This window comes from Excalfactoria chinensis, chromosome 4 (assembly GCF_039878825.1).
Source record: "Excalfactoria chinensis isolate bCotChi1 chromosome 4, bCotChi1.hap2, whole genome shotgun sequence".
Lineage (NCBI taxonomy): Eukaryota > Metazoa > Chordata > Aves > Galliformes > Phasianidae > Excalfactoria > Excalfactoria chinensis.
This window is the reverse complement of record NC_092828.1, coordinates 62,594,361-62,618,997: the sequence shown is the minus strand read 5'-3', so window position 1 is coordinate 62,618,997 and position 24,637 is coordinate 62,594,361. Positions and strand designations below refer to the sequence as shown.

At 40.2% G+C, this 24,637-nt stretch overlaps 1 protein-coding gene across 9 annotated transcripts; it reads left to right on the top strand.

Moving 5' to 3' along the window:
- Positions 1-1,711: 1,711 nt before the first annotated feature.
- On the top strand, positions 1,712-21,586 carry CBR4 (carbonyl reductase 4). Of its 9 annotated transcripts, none has more exons than XM_072335251.1 (7): positions 1,712-2,481; positions 14,383-14,525; positions 15,045-15,165; positions 15,624-15,760; positions 16,338-16,472; positions 17,756-19,280; positions 19,505-20,000. In XM_072335251.1, exons 2-6 carry the CDS (start codon positions 14,384-14,386, stop codon positions 17,932-17,934), a joined length of 714 nt encoding a protein of 237 aa, XP_072191352.1. In that variant the 5' UTR covers positions 1,712-2,481; position 14,383; the 3' UTR covers positions 17,935-19,280; positions 19,505-20,000. The 9 variants fall into 9 exon arrangements, with proteins under 9 accessions (XP_072191352.1, XP_072191353.1, XP_072191350.1 ...); XM_072335252.1 differs by lacking the exon at positions 1,712-2,481 and adding an exon at positions 6,491-6,574; XM_072335249.1 differs by lacking the exon at positions 1,712-2,481 and adding an exon at positions 9,861-9,924.
- The last annotated feature ends 3,051 nt before the right edge of the window (positions 21,587-24,637 follow it).

Below are 24,637 nucleotides of genomic sequence, written 5' to 3'. Positions count from 1 at the left end.
GATGCAACCCCACTCCACAAATCAAGTGGACTTTGATTCCTCCTGCTTCAGGTCCCCCACCCCCACCCTTTTACACACAATTCCCAGAAAGGAAGGCTGTATAAGCCTTTAAAACATCCAAATTCTTTGGCACTGCAATACATGGTTGTACTCTCAATTACTGCTAATCAGTGCTACTTCATTGATTTCATTAAATTTTGCTGGCATACACTGAATGTGCCTCCTGCTGTTAAATAGTTGTGGAAAATATCTTCCCTGAAGAAATGACTATATCCGGAAGAAACCAAGCTTGTTGATTGTCATACTTGAAAAACAAGAGCTACTAGGGCTGTGCTATCCTTTTCTCAAAAACTGTTTGTCCCACTAATAAGGATAAGGCACTAGATCAAAGGTGATGCCATCTAGCTGCTCTGTAAAGCGTAGGAGAGTCGGTTACTTTTCAGTCAAATTATAAACTTTCAGATCCACAATTACAAAGTAGGATTTGGTTTGCACACAGCTGCTAGCCCCAGAATCTTTTGTGGTTAGCTCGTGCTGTATTTTCTCATGGTATATCTGTGGATGCTTGGAAGAGAAAGATGAGTCAGCAACTGAGTGACTTTAAAGTGGTCACTGACATTGTTTTCCACAGAAGGGATGTGACCTAGGTCAAATATCTTATTTCAGCTGGTTGAACTTCTCAGTAAGCTGAAGAATGCTAGCTCTTAAAAGTTTACAGTTCAAAGAAGTTTTCCCCACTCTGGTAGTCAGCCTCAGTGTGATTTCTGAATGCATGCACATCAGGAAAATCTGCTGGTTTTCTGCTCCATTTTCAAAGCTTTCCTCTGTGCTTCTGTCCAACTTCTAAGTTAGTCGTACACAAATAACTGTTGTCCTGCCTATCACTGAAATTCTTTGCATATAGTAATTTACATCTGATATACGTGATTATTTTTTTCCTACAAAATAAAATTTCATAATGCTGATGTATGCGAAGGTCAGACTTTTCAGGAAGGATGAGAAAACATATGAATAGGTGAATGCTTTAAAACTCGTAAAAATAATTTTAAAAAGAGGGTACTCACTCTGGCTATACGTTCAGTATTCTCACAGCAAGGGCATATTCCTTAACACTGAGTAGGTGGTCTTTGCTAAAGACTGCTAGGCGTAACTCTTAGAAAGCTGGAGTGCTTCTTTTGAGAATGTCTTCAGTAAGCAAGAGGGAGATCAAGAGTGATGTGGTGTCTGATTTCTCTCCTGTGAACCAGAATGGGGTCCTGAACCAACTGTTACCAACCCAGCTGTGTGTGCCACAACCACATTTCTGGTTGGCCTGCTATAGCTTTGCTTAAGAAAATAGAAAATGTTGATTTCTACCTATTCAGATGCAGAATAATCCTTGATAAGGAAATCAGTGTTAACTTGGTATTAAATGCTAATAAGGTTTGGCCATATAAAAGAAAAACAATTATAATTTGTTTTCACTCATTTGATGTATTATTAATGAGCACATAAAATATTTGAAAGGGACCTGGAAGGCTCACTGAGTCCAAGAAAATTTAAATACTAACATATACATTTCTGTAGGTTGCATTTCTCAAATGTTCCTGCAGCACAGGATCTGCTGGGCTTAAAATCAGTGTCAAGTTTGGGAAAGTTGCTGCAGTTCTCTCGGCATGGCAAGATGGGCCTGTCAGCAGTGTGTGAGTGGGGAATGAGTGGGAGGAGAACAGCCCTGTAATTAAAGAGATCAGTGAAACATTGTCTGGTTTAACCACAATTGTTTCTTTTTTTGTCATTAAGGTATCTCTTCATAAATGATTCACGTACTCCTCTCCCACCATAGGGCAATGTGGTTCCATACTGGATATGACCTTATGTTTAGATGTCTGGGATATGAGGGTCACAGCAGAGCTTGACTACTGTCATATCTGTGAGGCTTCCTCTTAGTGAGCCCCCTGCCATAATCCCCCATGTGCTGGCACAGGTTAGGCTGAATCAGTGGTGTAGCTGCACAGCATCCTTGGATGGCTTAACTATGCCATGGAAACTGTTCCCAGAGCAGTTGCATCTCTTCAGAGGTTGGGCTGGTGAGAAAAGATCAGTCAGCAGGTTGTGTCTGTCCTCACACCATAGTGTATTTATGTCGGCAACCCTTTGTTGTGTAGACTCAGCCAAAGCACGTTACTGATGAACAGGATGATGTGGGAATTTTTCCATCTGCTGTCTTCCTACTTTTGCTGATCTATGTAACAAGTTTGGTTTTAACTGTGAAGTGTCACGCTCTCACAGCTGATAGTAACAGAGCATGCTCACACAGGTGTGATTTGATTACACTACAGCCCTGCTTTTGAGTAATGGCTAAATCCACCAGAACAAAAGGTGTCTTCTGCCAAGCACAAGAACTAATGTAGAGAAAAATTGTACTGAGCTTTTTGAACTTTAACATCTGATAACACTGGCAGAAGCTGGATCTCTTCCTAGTTGTGTGCAAGTCTGAAGGTCAGTCTGTGTTTATCTGCATGTTTCTTGTTTTAAAATCAAAAGCAACATTTCTAAGGAAATAGCTGAAAATTGAAGTAATCTTTGTAAGGGCAAATACTAGATTCTAATTCACTTCTGGTTGTTGTTTTTCCATAAAAGTTGCCAATGCATCAGGCATTGTAAAATAAATAAATAACTAGCATGTGTTCTTGCAACTAAAATCTCTATTGATGAATTTACAATAGCTTATAGCTGCTTTACACTATCTTTTGTTCTGTATTTAGTAACGCAATGTAACGTTCTGGGAACAGATTTTATATGTGGAAATATTGATTCCAAATATATAAGAGGTCACTAAGGCACAAATGTAATTTCTTGCCTCTAAGTTACTTTTCTGTAATTAGAGCTGGTATGTCTAATGGCTGATTGTGAAGTAGCCTGATGTTGTGCCCAGCTGCTTTTCTCACACGTGCTTTTCTGTTAACTTCTTAGGCTTTTCTGTCGTGAAGGATTAAATGCATTGGATTCATTGGAACAAAAAAGCAAACAAAAATATTAAGTACTTTACAGAACAGAAATGGATTTAATGTGTTTTTAGAAGTTAAATCTTTATAGAGCTGTTTTGCTGAATCAGTTTTTCTCTGTTTTGGACCATCCCATTTGAGATGTAATGGTTGTGGTTCACTGAATTGGCCCAGAATGCTTTCTCTCTTTCTCCCACGTTATGCATTAGTCGCTGTGGCTGTGTTTGGTATAATCCTTTGGTGTACACACTGAATCTGCACTGATTTCAGTGGCAGTTTTTGGTACTTCTGAGTTTTGCTCAGTCAGAGACTTAAATGATGTCTTGGACCACACCTAAGCAAATAATCCCAGGGACTTCTACAACTAGGTGTTTTCGGACCCAGAGACTTTTCTGACTGTATCTACTACATGAATAGTAAGAATATTGTGTCTCCACAGAAAGCAAGTTGGGAGCAAAGGCCTTCAGTGCTATAATCAAGCAGCTCAGCATGTGGATTGAGACTTGTTCCAAGAAATCCTAGCAATGCTGACAATGAATTCAATCTGTTTATACATGTCCAACATTAGTCATGTGAAGTCTCTTCTCTGTCACTAGTGCTGGAAAACTGTTGAAGCATGTGATGAGATGTTTTGTAGGCGCAGCGTTAGAAATTAAGAGTGCAAATGCTTTCTTAAGGAGGAAAGGCAATGAAGTCCTAGAATGTAACTCAGACGTTGGCTCAGACATTTGTAGTATAGGTATACAGCTTTGGTTTTGGTGGCAGGAGGAACGCCTGTGGTACCTGGGAGAACTGCTTACTGTGGAGAAGTTGAATATTGTGTATGCTGATAACTTGAACGTGTAGAGTTGGGAGAGGAAGGCCTGTTTTAGAGTAGATGTGGGTACCTTAATTTCAGGGTAATCAGTATCTGGTTTATTTCATAACAGCTTTTATCTTCTGTGTTTTTGGAGCAGTTTATGGCTTGTCACGTTCAATAAGTCCAATGGGCTGGATGTACGTGCTTTTCTGTTGTCCTTTTTTTGTACTTTTTAGAAAGGAGATTGTTGGGTTTGGGGAAAGAAAGGATTGAGATAAATGATTCCTCACCTTACAAGTGAAGTTATTGGGGTGCACAGAGAGAAGAAGACCTACAGAACATCTGGAATTGTGTCCGTGAAGGGGAGCAGTAATTATGGGACTGGTACTGGTGCTTGGTATCAGCTGCAGGAAGGGTTGGAAATAATCTGACAAAATTGCTGTACCTAGAAATTGAACGGCTGAGCACCTTGCTAACTAAAAGATTTATGCTTACATAATGTGCTAAAGGTATGAAAATTATTACAAATGTATAGCCTGGGTCTGCAGAAAAGAGCTGCCTTTCAAATGATGCTATAAAATGAAATCAGGACCTGTAGCATTGCAATGCTTTGTTCTCGAAAGGAAGCTACATGGACAAATGATACACCATCAGTATTTGTATGGCTCTAGTTGTTTTACCTCAACATTTCCATGCTAATGTGAATGCTTTTCTGAAAGAACTGAATCACGCTGTAGCAGAATAAATTGTATTAATTACAGGAAATAGGGCCGTAAAGCTGTGATCCATGCAGATAATACTTAGGTATTATTTTGTCTACTTGTTTATACTTTGCGTAATGCATGTATCTGCTGGAAAAAACAATCTTATTTACAAAATGATTATCTTTAGAGACATGGGAAGTAGAAAGAGTAATGTTACAGTCAGAGAGCTTTAGTCAGATACTTGAACTGGACTTTGTCTTTTCCATTTTTCAGTCCCCCGTGAGTGTAATTCTCCCGAATTTGGAAATAGTTTGGGTGCAGATACTGATATGGAGAGTACTATCCTGTGTGGTTTTTATTTTTGACAGAAGAAATGAACTAGCAATTTACTGGGCTGATAAAATACATGGAAATGGTTAGTATTAGTGACACTTGCGGTTTCTCAGCTGGTGTGAAGATCTTTAAATTTATGCTGCTTTTTGAGTTTCTGCAGGTGGAATACCTAACTATGTCGTGCTCTTCCCAGCATATCCATTTCATCATAAAATGAATCTCTGCATGGCTGCCCTGCACATGCCTGGAGATGTTCATCAGGAACCCAGCAAAAGCTTGTCTCTTTAACATAAATTTGCTAGCACAGACATTGCATGCTAATTCCACATACATGGGTTTTCTCATCCCTCAGGGAGCAGTCTGTCTTATCAGAAACAGAATGACCCTCCTGTCAGCATTACAGATTTATTAACTTCCAAGAATCTTGTTTTGGAACCTCCTGCTGTGTTGTGAAGTTCCAGATGGCAAAGCACAAGAGCATGGCAGCAATTGTATTTGTTCGTGAACTCCCCCCACATCCAGTAACTGACTTGTCTTTGTTATAATTTCTCAGTGTCCAGGTACAAAAGCTTTGCAGCAAAAGGCTTCCTTTTACAGCTAAATAATGGCAATCACTGCCTTATTTATTTCTCAGTCTATCTTCCCCCCCCCCCCACACCAAACTGCTTAACAAAATAGGCAGCCTAAATTGGTTAGAGAAATTAAGGATGTTGCAAGTGGATGTAGTGTTGCAGCCAAAATGGGTTATGAAAACATTATGCAGAGTTCTGCTGCTAAAAATAGGTATGCACTGAGTTGGGGAAAATGCAGAGAGGCTGTATAAGGTCAGTCAACACAACCTTACTCAGCTCTCAAAACAGAGAAAATCTACCTACTGTGTCCACATGCTTGTCAGGAGTGCAGTCCTGCTGTGTATTGGGTGAAGCTTTTCTGATTTTTCCCTTCTCAGTCCATTTGGTTTTCTGCTGTATTTCCCTGTTCTCCCCAGGCTGTTTCTGGCAGACTCTCAGCTTGTTCTTTTCTCTTGCATCATTGTTATCAGGCAGTGTACCAAAATGTCATAAATAGAATTGCCTAACACATATTTAGCAGATCATTTATTTATATGCATTTAACAGCAGTTTAATCTAGGTACACATTACCAGAAAAGCTCCATTTTTTTATTCTATTTTTCTTAAAGAACTTGCTTCTTCCAGAAAATGGAAGTCTAGAAGTGTTTAGTAAATAGGTTCAATCTTACTTCAAAAATCAGAGAAAACACAGAAAACACAGAGAAAACAGAGAAAAGTTACCCAACTTTTATTACATGGTCACTTCTTGGTAAACTCCCTTACCCTTGATTTAGTAGAGGGTTGTTAGAGTTAGGGCACTATGGTTAGGCTGTGGTTGGACTTGATGGTCTTTGAGGTCTTTTCCAGCGTGAGTAATTCTATGATTCATTAATGAATTTGGTTTTGTTTCCTATGAAAAAATCAGTGACTTTTGAAATAAAAGATAATGCCTTTCCAAATGGGGCTTAAAGCCTGTATCTCTGGTGATTTGGTGATTCAGGTTTTTGTTTGTTTGTTTTGTATTGTTTTGCAGATGCATTTCTGTTTCTACATTAAATCCTAAAAGTGTTTCTTCAAAACAGACAAGCAAAAAAACCCCAGCCCTTTACACCGAGATCTTTCCCCAGGGCTGTGACAGTGAGAGAGCTGACAACCATTTGCCTCAGTTAAAGATGGGAGAACATTCAGAAGGGAAAAACAGTAAGTGGTATGGCAAGTTGAAGAAACAAAACTTGCAGCACGTCTCCTGAATTGCACCCCTCCTGTCAGCAACCTGAAGAGCTTTTGCTTCTCATCCCTCTGCTAGTTATTCTTCCTTCTTCATTTCACTTGAAAAATAAAATTGGACCGCAGGCTTCTGGGAATCAGAGCAGCCATCCTGCTTTGTTCTCTAAAATGACTTTTTATGTTTGGAGTTGTGAGAAACTGAAATATAAAAAAACAAAGCTATTTCCTTTTTTTCCTTGCTCTTATCATTGGTAAATACATATGTTTGTAAGTGGTGGTTATCATGTGATTGTAGCTTCCTTAAACCTTCATATTCCAGTGGGTTTATTGAGCGTATTGGAGCCAGATGGCATACCATATTTTTTTTTTTTCAAAAACATTTTAGAGCACATGGCAGACAACCCATGTTGACAGGAGCGCTTCACTGAGGTGTCTGCAAAGCAAATGTGTGACTCGGTGCTATTAGAGCAGAAGAATTGTTTGTGAAAGGCATCCTTAAATTGAACAATGATTTGATAAAGTAAACGGGAATGAGTATGCTGTGTAAACACTGCACACTGCAGAAATGTTATCTGCTTGCATGGAATGCCTAAAATAATTGTGATCTGAGTGGAAATGGGTGCTGCAGAGTTATGTACAGTGGTAGTCAGTCCTGACTTAGGCAATTTTGCTTGAAAAAGCTTCAATCTATAGGCAATATTATGGGGGAAAAAGTGATTGTGGATGTTAATGATAACTGTTTCATTTTCCTTTGACACAGAAAAAAAGAAACATTCTTTTTCCTTCTGCCTGGCAGGAAGAGGGAAGGAAAGATAGAAAAGCAGTGGACTTTCACTGTGCCAGTTAAGGTGGTTTGGGGCTGCAGACACATCATGCTTGATGTTCCTCTTGTTGCAGAGAGTAAGCTGGGAGGAGAAGCCAGCTGTCTGGTTTTGGGAGATAGCAGGATAAACATCTGGTCCTTGGTTATGTATCTTCTCTGGCATAACAGCTAAACAGAGACAGTAGAGAAGCACTAGCTTTTACTCAGAATTTTACTTTGATTTTACTCAGAATATGCATAATTTCAGCTAAGTAATTATAAAGTGGTATTTGAATGTTGCGTCTGTTGAAAGAAATAGGATGGGCAAGAATAAAGAAAATGATGTGAAGAAACTGGATGATGAGGAGAGTTGAACTTTGGCAGAGTTTATCCACAGAGGGCTGGGGATAATCTTATCGCTGTATTATGTGGAATACACTATATTCTGCGTGTTCAGTATAAAAACAACACAGAACCTTACAGAGACATTTTAGACAAGCGAGGATAAAAACAAAATTATACTTAAATACATGAATGAAATTGTTCTGTTCTGGAAGAACAGCTCAGACTCCTGTAGCACCCAACAGGTGTATCAACTTGCATCATGTTTTCACAGCCAGCAGTAAGCATAGTGTGGTAAAGACATACCTTCTAGACTGGTCTTCTAAGTTGCTCTTTTCTTTTCCCCCTTTGCAGTTAATATTTTCTATACAATGAGTAACTGTACGTATATGTAATCCATAACATTTCCTCTGGGATTTCAGGACAGTAGTTTGTGCCATCCTAGGTATCTGTAAGCCAGATGTTAATTGTGTGGATGGGCAGGTGTGATTATCAGACCTACTACTGGAAAAACCTAGAGAAACATGTTGGACTTCTAGGAGAATTTTGCAATGAACTGCGCTCTTGAAAATCCATACCTATGGGAAGTAATTAAAACTGCTGAAATAAGGTATGTGTTTTATATGAACAGCGATCATTTCATCTGATATAGTCTAGAACGAGCAATAGATCATTCTTTTCAAGGATGCTAAATGTTTATGTGTTTGTTGTTGTTTTTTAAGGAAAATATTCATTATAATAAGTAAATTAAAAATTGGGGCCTGTAGTCATCTAAAAATAGCTCTTACCTTTAATAACCCACTTTCTACCTCATTAAGCCATCTGATTGGGTATTATTATGCTTTACTACTCTAATGCTCAATCACTAGAAGGAACTACAACTGCACTGGCTTCTGTATCTCTCACAAGGAGAAGTCGTCTTCTGCTTAGTGAAATGCATGAAAAGGATGAAATGACAACAACGTGTTTCTGTGAGGAGATGAGATATGAAACTAGATTTATTTGGGACAGTCTGATAGAGAAAATTGAATGTCAGGAATTGAGTTCCTTGTAAGCTTTCCAGATATTACTGCATGTGTTTCAGTCTGTAAAATGGGTAACAGCTGTAAAGAATATTGTCTTTGACATTTCCTGTAATACTGGTGAAGATAAAGGAGGTGAGCGGTCTGTGAGATATGAACGATTGTTGCTGTCACTATCACAGTTGCTATTTATTATGGAGTGTGTTCAACACTCACTGCTGGCAAATCATCAGCTGAAGTTCTGCCAGTGTAAGTCCTGGTCAGGATCACAGCTATGTGCAGTTATGGGGGAATGGCTGCATAGTCCCCCGACTTGCTGTCTTCTGTCAGTAAGTAGATGTGCCACCTCAAACCAGGTATTCCTGTGCTCAATAAATCCATGCCTCACTAGTGCTGATCTTGCAAATGTTTTCATGATTGTACACTGAACAATCCTGAAAAATAACTGAAGCTATAAAAAATGGCTTTATGCCATTATGCCTTCAGTTTCCTGATTCAAACAGCCTGTGGTCCCTCCAATTTGAGCATGTTACAGATTTCTAAGTAGATACTAGTATCTACTAGTATTTCACTTTTGTGTCCTATTGAGTTCAGTCTTAATCGTCAGTTAATTTTTTTTCCACATTATATAAATTCTTCTTCCTTTTTGCTCCCTTCTCCTATTGTCACCTCCCAACATCCCAGTTTCTTCCCTTTTCCCACCAAAACAAACTTGAAGACACAGTAAATACAGTGCACTAAATAGAAATATGAAGAGATGCTGAAATGAATTTTGCTTCATTACAGGACCAGAGTGGACAACAGTGCCAAGTTATCCATACCCTGTGTGGAGATTCGATACTTGAGGTTGTGATTAGTGTGATGTGAGCCAGCAGTGTGCCCAGGTGTCCAAGAAGGCCAATGGCATTCTGGCTTGTATCAGGAATGGTGTGGTGAGCAGGACTAGGGAAGTCATCCTGCCCCTGTGCTTGGGCACTGCTGAGGCCTCACCTCAAGCACTGTGTTCAGTTTTGGGCACCTCAGTAAAGAAAGGTCATGGAGGTGCTGGAGCAGGTCTGAAGAAGGGCTGCAAGGCTTGTGAAGGGCCTGGAGAGTCTGCCTGACAAGAAGTGACTGAAGGAACTGGGGCTGTTTAGTCTGGGGGAAAGGAGGCTGAGGTAAGACCTTATTGCTCTCTTCCAAAGGTGCTTATAGCAAGAGCAGGGCTGGTCTTTTCACTGATGACAGGATGAGGGGAAATGGCCTCAAGTTGTGCCAGGCTAAGTTTAGGCTGGATATCTGGAAACACTTCTTTATAGAAAGGGTGGTTAAGCACTGGAATAGGCTCCCCAGGGAGGTGGTTGAGTCACCAACCCTGGATGTGTTTAAAAACTGCTTTGGTGCTCAGGGACGTGATTTAGCGGAGGGTTGTTAGGGTAGTATGGTTGTGACTGGACTTGATGATGGAGTCTTTACCAACCTGAGTGATTCTATCATTCTCTGTTAGGGTAGGAATAACTCAGCATCATAGTGTGATGGGAATGCTGGCTGTTCATAATATTTTGCTGTTAGTCCTAATGCTGACAGCAATTTTCTGTATGCATATGAACTAAAACCCAGTTGTGTTTCTGGATAAATATTTATCAAAAATACTAATTGTGCCAGCGATTGGAGCGATATCCAAAGAGGTTGTTGCAGGATAAATTCTTGACATGATTGCCGTAGATCTTATCTTGCAGCTGATATAAATATCTAGTGAATATGAGTAGGGATGAGGCAGAATGAGGAAGTTGAGACTGTGCTGTGATACACGTGGTGAAGGAGACTGATGCGCTCCTTCGCACTGCACTTCTCAAGTGAGGGGCTGATATTTGGAGGGAGTCACAGTGAGATGTCATCTCTGCAATGCTTCCTGAATACCTGCTTTTAAGGCTGGGTGTGGTGGGGGGGATTGTTTTTATTTGATGTGCAACGTGCTGCATGACAGCCCTGGGAGTGGGGTGCTGGCTGCGAGAAGCAGCTGGAGCAGAAGTAAGGGATGCACCTCCTCAGTGCATGGGTGGAACTTTGGTGCTGGCCTCACGCTCAGGTGTGAAATCATCAGGTTGCAGTGGGGAAACCTGTTTGGTCAGGAGAGTGTGAAAATAGTAGTGACTTGCTAGAGCATCTCGTGACTTTGTTCTGAGTGTACATGTTTTGCTTAAGATGTGAGACTTCACAGAAGCGTGGCAAATAAGGGGAATGTATTCTTGTGTATATGTTGAAAATGTGCATCTAATTGTGCAAGACCATCTAATTTTGGCACGATAAAGCTCACTCTTAGAACACAGTGAAAATGTCAGAGATTTTGGATGGTTATAAAAGAGCTAAAGGAAACTTCAGTAGTAGAGATGACTTAAGAACAAAAGCAAGGTAATTTGGTCACCCAAACAGCTCCACTGCTGCGGCTGGCAGAAACCCCGCAACGAGTTTCTCTCCTGCGTCCTGCTCATTTGCTCCTCTCTGCAAAGCTCCGCTGCGGCACTGCCTAGAAGGCCGACGCCCCGCCGCAGGGTTGTGGGAAGGGGAGCGTTGCAACCTGATGGCTGTATAAGCGATTACAACGTGCGTCTGCCAATATACAGCAGTGACCAGGGCCTGTTTTCCCCAGCGCCCCTCAGCTCTCCCCGCAGCCGTTAGCCCGGCCCACCGTCGGCGTTCGGTGCCGCCCCCACGGCGTGTGGGACGGCGCGTCCCGGCGTGCCCCGCGGCCCCCGGGCGAGCTGCGTTGGGGGTGCCATCTTGAGCCCGACCGCCGGATCCGTGCTGCGGAGCTCCGCCCCGCGAGGTGAGCGCGGAGCTGAGCGGCGTCTCCGCGGTCCCCTCCGCCGCCGGGCGGTGCGGAGTTGGCTGCGCTCGGGCTCCCCCTAGCGGTAATATGAGGCCGTTGCGGGCGCACTCACCTCCGGGGCCGCAGGTCGGAAGTGCGCGGTGGCAGCCGCACGCGAGCCGGGCCCTTTTCCTCCCTGCCCGAAATAAGGGAATCTAATAAAGAGAAGGTTTGCTGCGGGGAGAGGAGGTTGTGTGTGAGGGACGGGGTGCTGTCCGGGCGGCGGAGCGGGGCTGGCCCAGGGAGGCGCGTCCCCGGCGGCGCTTCTTGGAGGAAACCTCCAGCGTGTCAGAGCCGTGGTGGGCACGGGGTGAGCGGCTCGTCCCTAAAGAACGGGACCGAGAGCGTGAGGGGGGAGCGGGCACTGCAACGAGCTGCGTGGTGGCCTTGAGAAGACGCTGTTGCTCGGGGGAAGCTTGGTTTTCCGTGCCGTTCTTTGATCAGGGAATTAAGGCTTGTTCTTCCGACTGTAGTTTTTTCGTCCCAAGTCGCAACTCCGAAGAATCTTAATGGTGTTTTTGTGTCGAAACGTAAGTTGTAACGGTAAGAGCCTTAGCGCACGCCCCCTGCAAATACCTGGTTAGTGCGCGAGGACATGGAGCATTCCTTCCGAAAGCACGTGGTCGCTGTGCCTTTTGCTTTCCCACGGGGAGCAGGAAGGGCAGAATGACGCAGCTGAAGAGGATGTTTTCCCAAGACTGAAAAAAGCCACGGGACCAGCGGCTGTGGGGGGGCGTAAAACAGGCAAATTCGGAGGGTTTGGGGAAAGGAAATACGTATAGGTCTGGCTGCATCCATCAGCAGTGTAAGGCACCTCGCTGTAGTTTATCCTAGAACTGTTTCTGGAGACTTGTGGGTACCTCATGCTGAGTAAGGGGACTGTCCTTAATTATGGATATCCTTTGGATATTCAGAACTGACCTGGACGAGGCTCTGAGTGCTAAGACACCAACTTGGCATTGTTTTGGGCAGGGGAGTTAGATGAGATTGCTTCCAGAGGTTCTTTCCAACCCGTTTTGGTCCAGGTTTCACCTGAGTATAACAGAGTAGGTACAGCGGTGCTGGTGAGAGAACATGGAGGGAGAGATAACATTGTTGCAACAAAAGGACAAAAAACTTCCCACAATCTGTGTGGTTCATCCTGTGGAAGAATAGATCCCTCCTGGTGAAAAAGGCAGACTGAGACTTCATTAATACCAAAATATGTCAACACAATACAACCTGGTTGTGCCTCTAGTCTGCTGAGTCAGTAAGAGCTTCAGTTCTTGGGTACAAAACCTCTTGATTAGTCCGTTGCAGACAAGCTACCTAATGTGAGTACTCAAAAGGTTAGCCTTCCTAGTGAGGCTGTCGTACTTGTTTTTTTCACTAAGAAGTTGTCTTCACACAGCACATCTTCTTGTATGTGTTCTTTGAAAGGATGCCCATCTGAGATAGAAGCATCCCTCTTCTTCCTGCTCCTTCTCATCTAGTGTGTTAGCTGGGAAGCGGCTGCACAGATTGATTTCAGGCACTTGTGTTCATTTTCTAGTCTGTTACACGGATGGGCTGCTCCCTCTGGCAGATTTTGGTCTTTTGCAACCAAAATCTGACAGAGAGAGCACCCAGTCATTTTCTAGTCTTCTGTGATTAAAACCATTGCACATTTATAGGAATCGATAGTGTCTGTGTGTGTGCGTGTGCAGTTTTAGTTAAAACACATCAAAAGGGGCATAATAGAACTAAATAGTGAAAAGGGACAGAATTCCTACAGTCTTTGGTAGGATATAGAATGGCTTCCAGATGTCTGAGAGTAACTAAGTAGACCCGGAAGAGGATACAGGGCATATGGTAAAATGCTGAAGTGTGGTCTCTGAAGTCATGAGCAGAAAGGGGATGATACAAGGAGAAAAGTGTAGTGTTCTCTAATCAGAAAGCAATTTGAACACAAAATTTTCCACAAATAATGAAACTTAGTGCCTCAAGATTTTATAAAAGCAAAGTGTAATTGGGTCAAAAAGGATTTATTTAGATGTATGGAAAAGAAGTTTGTTGCTATTGCTTGTATCCTTCTTTTGGCTCAAGAAGTCCCCAGGCAGATGGTGATTGGTTTGTAGAGATTACAAGTAAAATCACAAATAAAAGCATATTTTACATTCCTGCCTATACATCTAAGCTAGCTATTTCTGAGGCATTTCAGATTTCAAAAAGCATTTTCTGTCTTCAAATGTAGAAAATCAAACAAACTGTGAGGCTAGTAATAAAATATAGTATTATGTAGTGAAGCATAGTTTTAACCTGCTGTAAATACAGTGTTATCAAGTCATGCTCCAGAAGTATTTGCAGTTTGAGCGTTCAGCACCGATACGTGGGATGGAGAGAGTCCTTGAGGCTAAATTTAGTACTAGAATAGTGCAGAAACAATATAATCACATCTACCGTGTTGGCTTTGAATAAACAGCTGGGTGATACATTATGGGTTTTAGATGCATAAATCACATATTGTCTCAAATAAATAGGAGTTATTGTAGCATTAGTACTGAAGTTCTAGACTAAGTGCATATATATATATATATATTTGCTATTTCAGAAATTGTTGAAATGGTGTCTTATTTACTTCAGCTATTTAATTTTCCACAAATAAAATAAAAAAAAAAATCTCAACTTTTGTAATCCTGCATTACAAAATGCTGCAAATAAGTAAGGATCGTGATATTGAAAAGAGCAGTGGTTGTTCTGTGCAATGTTTGCTCTGAAATTCATGGTTTATTTGCACCTTGTTTTTTAGGATGGGCAAGGTTTGTGCCATTTTTGGAGGATCCCGAGGAATAGGAAAAGCTGTTGCAGAATTATTGGCACAGAAAGGCTGCCACCTGGCAATTGTTGCTAGAAATCTTGAAGTAGCCCAAAATACTGCACACAGTCTTGGTGGTATGTATACTGATTTGCAATTGGTTCTTCACTGTCAAATGCCTAGGTAACTTGTGAAAGTAATAAGTCATTAAATGAACCATGTTGTTTAAATAGACGAGGAAACTGGGAGCAGTTATTTCATTACACCTTTGTTTTCACAGAGCTCTTTGGGAAAAGTGAATATGTTGCAATTCATATCATGCAGATAGAATAGATTCAAGGAGTTGTTCAAGGTTGCAGCAGGGATTTGGTAGGAATTGAGTCATCTGTGGCTCGTGACCAAGCTAGAACAGAGGCCAGTCAGATCATGCTGAAGTTCTGACTTCAAAAGGCTGAAAGTATGATGAGAGTTGTCATGTAACAAATTAGTGCAGTTCTTGAAAACTGTGCTGATTTAATTCTCTGGAGATGAAATGGATTCCTCAAGTTATGACAAGTTCAACATCTGTTCTTTCAGTTGAGTTTATAAATTCTTAAGATTTATGAATTACAAACTTCTTTCTACTGTTATCATCACGTGCCTTTATTTCAATGCAGCTGGCCACCTGGCAGTTAGCTGTGATATATCCAGAGAACAAGAAGTCCAGCATGCTTTTGAGGAGATACAGAGGAAATTAGGTCCTATTAACTACCTGGTTAATGCAGCTGGGATTAACAAGTAAGTTATAAAATACAAGGCAGTAAGTAATTTGAGACTGCACCGTATTGTCATGAGGTGTTAAGTGTGTTGTTAATGAGAGCATCTGAGAACAATATCAAGTGTTCACTGGTATATTATTTCTGTTGGAAGTAAAATTTTAATGAATTTAAACAGCTTTCACTGTAGATTCTGACTTCTGAGTTTATAAGTTCCACCTCTATTTTCTGTCTTCTACTTGTTCTTCCTGAAATAGTCCAAAGCGGTATTTCTTGCAAACGAAACTTTGTTATCAGAATAGCAGCACACTTCTCCTGCTGTGTGTCATCCTGGCAATGTCCAAATTTTGAATGCTGGAATGTAGAAAAGATCAGAAATCCCCTTTAATATTCTGCTCATTGGTCATGTTTAATTATGAGTAAATGTGATCACTGAGGTTGTGCAGTGAGCTCTTGTGTGTTTTTTTGTCTGTTTGTCAGGGATGGCTTGTTACTGAGAACCAAGACTGAAGATATGGTATCCCAGATACACACAAACCTTTTAGGAACAATATTGACATGCAAAGCTGCTGTAAAAAGTATGATTCATCATCAAGGAGGTGCTATTGTTAATATAGGTAAATTGCTTGTCTAATCCCGTTGGAATTATATGGAAAGTACTTTTCTAGAATGGTCAGGCATATGAAATGTTGAAATGTTGCTTTTTGCAACTGACTGTTTTCTTTATATTTCTTTCTATTCTATGTTGGGCATTTCTTTACGAGTTCTCATTCCTTTATCTAATTTCAGCAACTTCTGAATGTTGCTTGACTGCTCGTTTCAACAATAAACACCTAAGAGTTTAAATATTTCTGGAAAAAAAACCACCAAAACAACACAATTTTACCTTATCAGCAACTTTCAGTAGCTAAATCTACCAGCTGCTGGTTATAAGAATTAAATTGGTGTGGTGGTTCCTTTTTTTTTTCAGTGCAATGATATTTTTCCACTTTACTTTCCTGGTACATGTTCCTCAGCGTGGATATGCACTTATCATAAAAACTACAGAGGGATTTGCTTATTGCAATAGACTGTAATGTGTATTCAGTAATATACTTTGAATTCCTTTTCCTTTAATCTCATTTCTATCAAAATGTTAAAACTGAAACAATACAGCTATTAGCATCTAACCTCTTTGTTGTTTCTTTATTTTAGGAAGTGTTGTAGGACTTAAAGGCAACTCTGGTCAAAGCATATACAGTGCTAGTAAAGCAGGAATAGTTGGATTTTCACGTTCTCTTGCTAAAGAAGTTGCAAGAAAGCAAATTCGAGTCAATGTGGTTGCTCCAGGTTAGTTCATGGGATGTTCATAAATCCTCCACTATAGCAGTAAATGGTCTTCAAGTCTGCTAGATATTTGGTGTACTCTGCAAATACTTAAGACAAATTATTAGTTTTTCTTCAACCTTTGTGGTTTTTTTCCCCCTTTCTTATTTTTTCACTAGTTTAAGATATAATATATTCTTTTACAAAACACTTCAGTTTTTCCATGGGAACGCTGACAAATTTGAGAGTATGCATCTACCTGTTTTTCTATGCGTACTTACATTAAGAATTGCTTTTTTTTCTTTGTTCTCCTTCAAAACCTGCCATCCTTATGGATGGACAAATTAGAAATAGCTATGTACAGAGAGCTACCTTTGTGTAAAGAATGCTTCTAAAGAATATTTATTTGTTATTATAGAAGCATTGAAGACCATATGAAACTGTCTTGAAAACATCCCTGTCTTTCCTTTTAGTAAACAGGGATGGTCTGGAAAGAAATTTCATGAGGATGGTTTCATAAGACAGTCTGTTCCAGGCAAACCACCAGCCATAAGAAAAAGCCTTGTTTGTCTTTTCTGACATTCTGTGCTCTGAGTTATGTGTGTACTCTGCTGCTCGCCTTGTGCTGCTGTGTTTTTCAGACTTCCATGTGAACCAATTCAGCTCATGAACTAGGCAGGAAAAATACCTTTTATTGGTTAGTGAGTTGAACAGCTCATAGAAGAGATTTGTACAGCGGAAAGTAAAGCTGAGACTTCTTCTTAGTGGCAGATGGACATTAGATCAGATCTTTATGAAGCTGCAGCTTATGTGAGGGGAGGTGCGACAGTGGGAAAATTAAATCTCAGGAAACTGAAATTATGAAGGGTTGTCCTTCAAAATTGTAAAGAAATATTCCTCAGGGAAGAGTTACAGTAGGAATTCCGAAAGTTCTGGAATGAGCTCTAAAATTCAGTGAAGGTGCTTGCAAGCAGTAGGTGTATCTAGATAGGGATTTCACACCCACTCTTTTTTATTGTGCGTGTTTTGGTGGTGTGTTTATTTTTTGTCTTTCAGAAAATGTTTTTTGAGCACAATTTTAGAGTTACCTTTTTTTTGTTAATACAGATCTCTATTACACCAGTGCTTCCAAAACTGTTTGGTTGGTTAGGTAAAAAATTCCTTCTTTTCTACAAAATGATGCAGACTGACTTCTAAGACTTTGGAGAATTGTTGCTGGGGATGGGCATGTTGGAGGTTTCAAGGGAAACTCCACTGGGAAAATGTAATTCAAAATTAGGTTATTCTTCATATTTTTCCATTCTTAGGCTTTATTCACACAGAGATGACTGCTCACTTGGAAGAAGATGAGTTGAAGAAAGCAATTCCCCTTGGAAGATTTGGAGACCCTCATGAAGTTGCAAAAGCTGTTTTATTTCTTCTTGAGACCCCATATGTTACAGGGAGTACCCTAATTGTGGATGGAGGCTTGCAGCTTTCGATTTAGTTGTTACCTTGAATATGTACCTGCTTGAATGTAATGATGGTAATATATAAATACATGCTAATTAAGGAGGGGGAAATCTGTCTAAGATTCATGTATGTAATTGTCTTCATATTCTTTAATCAGATGAGTAATTTGTTGCAGTAGAGTCCAACAGGTATGTTTACCTACCTGAAAGAGTCCATTTGGTAGTATGAAGTTTGCATATGTAATAATTCTTAAAGAGCAAAATACGTCTGCCTTTGGCATGGTGAGAGTTATAAATAACTTCCTGATGGATTTTTAAAGCACTGTTTTTATAAAGTCATGTTTTCCAGTTTGGAATGAGAGTAGAGATTTTAATCTGAATTATTGTGTTACACAAAGGTGAATAAGATGCAGGGCGTGTTTATTTGCATTCAGTTATGATTGCATCACATTTTTCATGTATGTTGAAGATTGTGAACTGTATGTTTTGTTTTGTTTTTTTTATTCCTATCAATCTGTTCCTACAAAGTGGCAAAGAGTTTCCTTTGTTTTTTTTTTTGTTTATAGCAGAAACTACAAAGGTGGAAACTTCTTGGTCTCCAGCATACCTGAATTGCCTTTACAAGATGTAATTATTAGCAATATATTTTTATGAAAACAAAAACTCTGCAGTTCCACTCTTAAATATATGTACAGTGATTATTTAATTCAGTAGCACTTGATTGGATTAAAAGGCCAACGACTGGTCACTAGAGTTGCTAAGTCTGTAATTTTCTGTGTTCCAGCTACACAAACACTGGTCACTGGTGAATGGTATGGTTGCTGGCCTTGCTGCTGCATGGAAGTCTTTTCACAGACTCAGTACATGCTGAGAAGACAAGTATTGCTTTTGAAGTGCAAAGTACTGTTGTGTGTCTTCTTCAGCTCAGTCCGGCTGTGTTTGGTTGATGATCTTTAATATGATTATGTAGTCAATAAAATAGCCATTTATTTTACTCAAAGCAGCTTTTGAAGCAAGGTAATTATTCGTCTGTAAATGATCTTGGATGTTCCTCTCTCACTGTAAAATTACCAAGAGGTTGACCTCAGGCTTTTCTATTGAGATCAAGTAATTTGTGGTATTTGATGTTTTTATCTTCTCTGAAGAAAACTGTGAATGTGGTTTAGGATTTTCTCTTAGCTCTGGTGTTCTTTGCATCGTGATCCAGATGTTGATTCAGCTTCTGAAATTTCTTCCCATCTTGGCACAAACTGAAGTACAGAAAGAAGAGATCTCGCTGATGATAACTTTGAGTCTTTAAAGTCTGAGATTTTCTTCATTTGTGTGGTTGGGAAGTTTTGTCTTTGTGCCAGAAGACACCACATTTTCAAGCTTCTCCCAGGTATGTATTAAGAAATAATAGAAGGAATGGTTGTATTTTCAGGGAGTTTTACAAATGTCTTTCTTGCTTTTGGAATGTAAAATACCAGTAAGCGTAGACCTTTTAGGAGGACTTATCTTACTGATATATCTGATGGGAGGTGGTGTTACTTGCTGTGAGAAGTTGTGTTTTGTATGTGTCCTTGTTCAAAAAATGTAACTGCTAATTGTGTTTCTCTTTGCCAGGAGGAGCTGGCCAGAAAATAGTAGAATTTCTTCAGAGAGCACTGAAGGCGAAGGGCAGCTGGTTCTCCCATTTTTACTAGTCAAGCCATCAGTCATATGTTGGTAACTTGGCTGCTGTCCGTACCTGCCCTTCATTTTTTACCAGCAAAATCTGTCTGATGGATCTTGACCAAAACCCAAGCATAAGAGACTAAAAATAATTTCCTGTTAGTGAGTTTTGTTCCTAATTATTGTTACTATATATTGTTTTGTTTAATAAAGGAAATGTTATAAGCTAATAGCAATAACATTCTAGTGTTTGATTAAAACCTGGATTAATACCCTTAGAAGAATCTCAGTATGCAACTAAATAATTTCCTAAAAACACACCAATTGTTCTGTCGTTTAAATTACGATATAGGACCAGACTGAAGTGTTAGTAGCCTTTTGTGTTTTTTTCTCTTCAAACCTGGAAATCAGAACTGAAAGCCATTTAAAGACAAGAATCCATTTCCTAGTTTACTTTGTATGGCTACTCTGAAAAGTAGTGTTTACATTGTCAGGCTAAGTTTCTGTCTGGCCTGGTGTGCTTTTCAGACAGTGGAACTAATGAATGTGTAAGGTAGGTAACAGATGAAGTATGTGGTGATGTTTCTTTAGAACTCTCTTATGGATGTCTAGAATGGACATTCGAATTTCCCATTTTAGGCGTCTAGTATTTATGCCAAATTGTATAAAAATAGTTTGGTTTATCTTTTGTGTGAGCAGTTCTTAAAAAGGACAGTGTGCATGACTGACTTACCATGATTTCTCATTTGAATTTGGAAAACTTCAGTCTATTCTCTTAATAGTAATACAAAGTTTCTGTGATTCCATTCCTAATGGAAATGAATGTTTCTTCACCTGCTATATTGCTTCAAACTCTCTGTAATGTTTTCATGAAATCATTAAGGTTGTAAAAGACCTCTAAGATCATCTAGTCCAACTGTCCACCTACCACCAAAGTTGACCCCATTTATTACTATTGTTAAGTAGCAGTATTCTGCTACCTTGTTAGTTTACAATGAACTCTTTTAGAAATTCCCACTGTTCTAACAGTTTCTGCATTATTCCTAGAAATTTCTTTTTTTCAGGCATGTGCTGAAACTTTGCCTCAGCATCTGATTTTGGGAGTGCACTTTCAAAGTATCCTGACTACATTATTGTCTAAAGTTAAAACATATTATAGTGATCCTGCCTGAAGTCAGAACTCTGCTAAAGTCTCAGAGTATGTTGTATTTTCATCACATTATGTTCAGCTTCAGACTATAGGCCTTATGGAAGGTTCCTTTTTGCTGTAGATGGTAACAGAGTAAGAGAAGTTACCAATGCTTGGACTGACATCTTTAGGTGAGAGTGACTATGACTTGTTCCTTGTTGTCTGCACAATATGGCAAGCGTTGAAATTTTGATGATCACAAAACATATGTAACTGATGTCTGTCCATTGTGCAGTGAGTTTATGAGTGAGACCACATTTCAGAAGGGGAAGGATAGACTGATTAGAGGGAAAATCCAGATAATTAGGAATTTTTGAATTCATCTTTGTGCATGATTAGTGAGAGTAATGGGAAGGGAATTGTGTTGGGCAGATATCACAGAGTGAATGCCCCTCTCAGCAAGTGGAGTTCAGTCCTAGAGAAAGGAAGCAATGGAATCATTGCTTGTGTTTTATACAAATGGCATTTAGTCTGTATGCTTGGTTTTTGGCTATGAAATGGCTCTGCTAGCAGTGTAGCTCATGTTGGAAAGGCACATTGAATGGAGACCCCCTTAGTTTTATATAGTTCACCATGATCTTTTGGGGGGGCACTAGAATGGAGATCTTGTTAAGCTTGCTATACAGTGGAGCTCTGTTCAGTTTATTGGTAAATATTAGATTAGTTATTAAAGTACTGCACATTTCTGCAAAGCTGCTCACTACGTGTTCTGAAAAATCTTTGCATCTCTCAGCATTACAATGAATTCTTCCTAATAACCATGTCTGCACTATCTGGCTTCCAGTATTACTTATCATGTCTGTACCTCTTGTGGATTAATTAAAGTGGTGTCCTTCTGTTTGTGCAAGAATCACGTGTTCTAGATGATTAGCATGCAGTGAGTTTTATTCATAAGACGTGGTTTATTCAGTAGTATTTAGCTGAATCTGTCCAGGAAGAGCTGTTTGCATTGCAGAAGTAATAAGCTTAGTTTTCGCCTTAAAAGGACGTTGCATTTGAGCTCCCCCTACTGTGTTATTTTTTGTAAGCAGGAACTGCGTTTCTGCCGTAGTAACTGCTAACCAGTGATCTGCTATGTCAGCTTTCTCGACTAAAACACATCGAGCTTAACGCCACCTACAGGAGTTTGGTTCTGAATTCTGAGTTGACATGGTTTGAACTCTGAAGCAAGAGTCCTGGAAATGCACTGATCGCCTTATTTATTTATTTATTTTCACTTAGTTTTACATTCTTGTTTCATCTTAGATTTGGATGCTGTTTGCCCTGCACAAAGTTCGATAATTGATGTGTTTGTACTTGGAATTAGCAATTAGAAACAGTGTAACAACCCATCTTCATTCTTAGGATGCATAGGCTGACCTGAAATTCATTGTTCCAGAATGAAGATGACTTCCTCAGAAATAGGGATGCAATAACTAATTTCCCTTTTCATCATCCAAGCTGCAAATGACATCTAATGAAAGCTGCAGAAATTGAAATTATTAGAGAGCAGGAAGTTGGAAAGTTTGCTAGTTGAAGCACGGAGGATGTATAGTAGTAGGGAGGAGGAAGATAGGAAAAAAGATAAAAGGATGCTGGTGGTGGTTGTGTGAGAAACTAGGGAAATGAGAGCTGATGGACAGAAGAGGCCCTTGGAGAAGGACCAGTGCGCCATCTGTCGACAGCGAGGACACTGGAAGAACCAGCGTCTGGCAAAAAGGTAGGGAAGGGAGGGAGGACAGGCTCAACTGCAAGCCCCCATTAATGAGGAGTGATGGGAACGTGGGGAGTCTACCCTTGCAGATCCACTGGTTAGAATAAGGGTAGGGGAAAAAAAACAAAAACAAAGTATGGAATTTTTGGTAGATACAGGACTGACCTTTTCAGTTTTGAATAATAAAAATGATAACTGTGGGTGACAATTCTGTAACGGTTAGGGGAGCTACTGGCCAAAGTCAAAAGTCCTCAAGCCCTTGAAATTCGAACTAGTAAAGCAGGTAGGGATACATAAATTTCTGTATATGCCCAATTCACCAAAACCCCTTTTGGGGTGAGATTTATTGGAACAACTAGGATTTGAGATAAAATTTGAGCCAGGAAAGATGGAGTTCAGAGAGGATGAGAACCAATCATTGAAATACTTAGCCTGGCATTGATCATCACCCCTACTGAGAGTCCCTGTAGAAATCCAGAACCAGGTTTACCAGGGGTATGGGCAGCAGAAGCTCCAGGGCAAGCAAAGGCTGCCCTCCCAATGATAGTTAAAAGAGGAGACCCAACTGGTGTGCATTAAACAGTATCCCCTAAGACTTAAGGAGAGGAGGGGAATCCAACCTGCAACTGACCATTGTATGAAATCTGGGTTATTAGTAGAATGTGAGTCAAGATATAATACACCTATCCTGCCAGTTAAGAAGCCAGATGGCATTTACTTGATAGTACAGGACTGTAGGGCTATCAACAGAATAGTAGAGGATTTGTACTGGTTGACAGCAAATTTGTGCACCTTGGTCATTAACTTATCAAATGAATTTTGGCTTCATTTACCATACTGGTCTTAAAGGATGTTGTCTTTTGCCTGCCCTTGAGCCCTGAAAGTCAGCAGTTATTTGCATTTGAATGGGGAAAATCCCAATTTAGGGAGAAAGGCACAACTTACCCTGACTGTACTTCCCCAGGGGTTGAAAAACAGACCCACTCTTTTTGGATATCTGCTTGCTATGGATTTGGAACAGTGGGAATGCCCACCTTGGAAAGACGTCTTACTACAGTATATAGATGATCTTTTTGTAGCCAGTGAGACAAAGGAACTGTGTGTAATGTGGACAATTAGTTTGTAGAAGTTCCATGGACTTAATGACTGTTGAGTTTCCTCACAGAAGGCTGAGGTGGCCCAGCAACAAGTATTCTATCTGGGATATGAGATCACTGCTGGACTATGAACCCTAGGGGCAATGAGGAAGGAAGCTATCTGCCAGAACCCTGAGACATGAATGGCTAAGGAGTTCTGTATATACCTGGGAATGGTAGGATGATAGTGTCTATGGATGTACAACTATGATATATTGCTAAAACCACTCTATACACTTTTGAAATCCTGTCCAAATGACCTCACCTGGAATGAGGAGGCCAAGAGAGCGATTTGACTGTTAAAACAGGAACTCATGAGGGTTCCTGCACTCGTTTTACCAGACACAACTAAAACCTTATGGGTGTTCTCTTATGAGAAGCAGGGAATAGCTTTAGGAATCCTTGCCTAAAATTTAGGGCCACACTGCTCTCTGGTATTTCACTTGTATGTTTCCAAGCTTTAAAAGTTTATCTGAACTGTGAATTCTGCCCTTCATTAGGCTTTCATGTGGGTTTGTGGAATGCAGAGTTCTTCATCTGCATCTTCCAGGGGTGAGTATCAGTGTTAGTTGAGATGGCTTGCTAGTCCACAGCTGTCTGCCAGTCTGTTTTTCTTTAAACAGGCCTTGTTTCACCTGTGAAGTTCAGTTCTTGCTTGTCTTTCCTGAACTTCCTCTGTCTGCTTTGTTGACATGCAAAGATGAGGGGAAGATGAAACAAACTACTCTGTGAGAGTTTTATTTCAGTGCTCAATTGTTAACCTACAAGTGAAGATTCAACGTGATCCTTTTAAGTGTACCTATACATGCATATTTAGAAAATTCCTACCAGGAATCTGATAAGTACAGAAAAATCTTAATTTGTCACATAGGCTACACTGTGTGAATGATATCAATTTGTTAAAATATTGAGATGCATGACAGGTGGTATAGATCATGCTGGTTACTCTATCCACAAATCCATTTTACTCTGAAATGGGTTTAAACACTTCAATTCTGTGAGCACTTCTGAGCCATTACTGTTCCTTAAAAGGAATCTACCAGTCTGACAAATATTTCCTGTGTGTA

What these genes read in the sequence shown, in the direction of transcription:
- CBR4 (XM_072335244.1), top strand. An exon ending in AATGCAGCTGGGATTAACAA is followed by an intron (nt 15,166 to 15,623) that starts GTAAGTTATAAA and finishes TCTGTTTGTCAG; the next exon opens with GGATGGCTTGTTACTGAGAA. An exon ending in AGGTGCTATTGTTAATATAG is followed by an intron (nt 15,761 to 16,337) that starts GTAAATTGCTTG and finishes TCTTTATTTTAG; the next exon opens with GAAGTGTTGTAGGACTTAAA.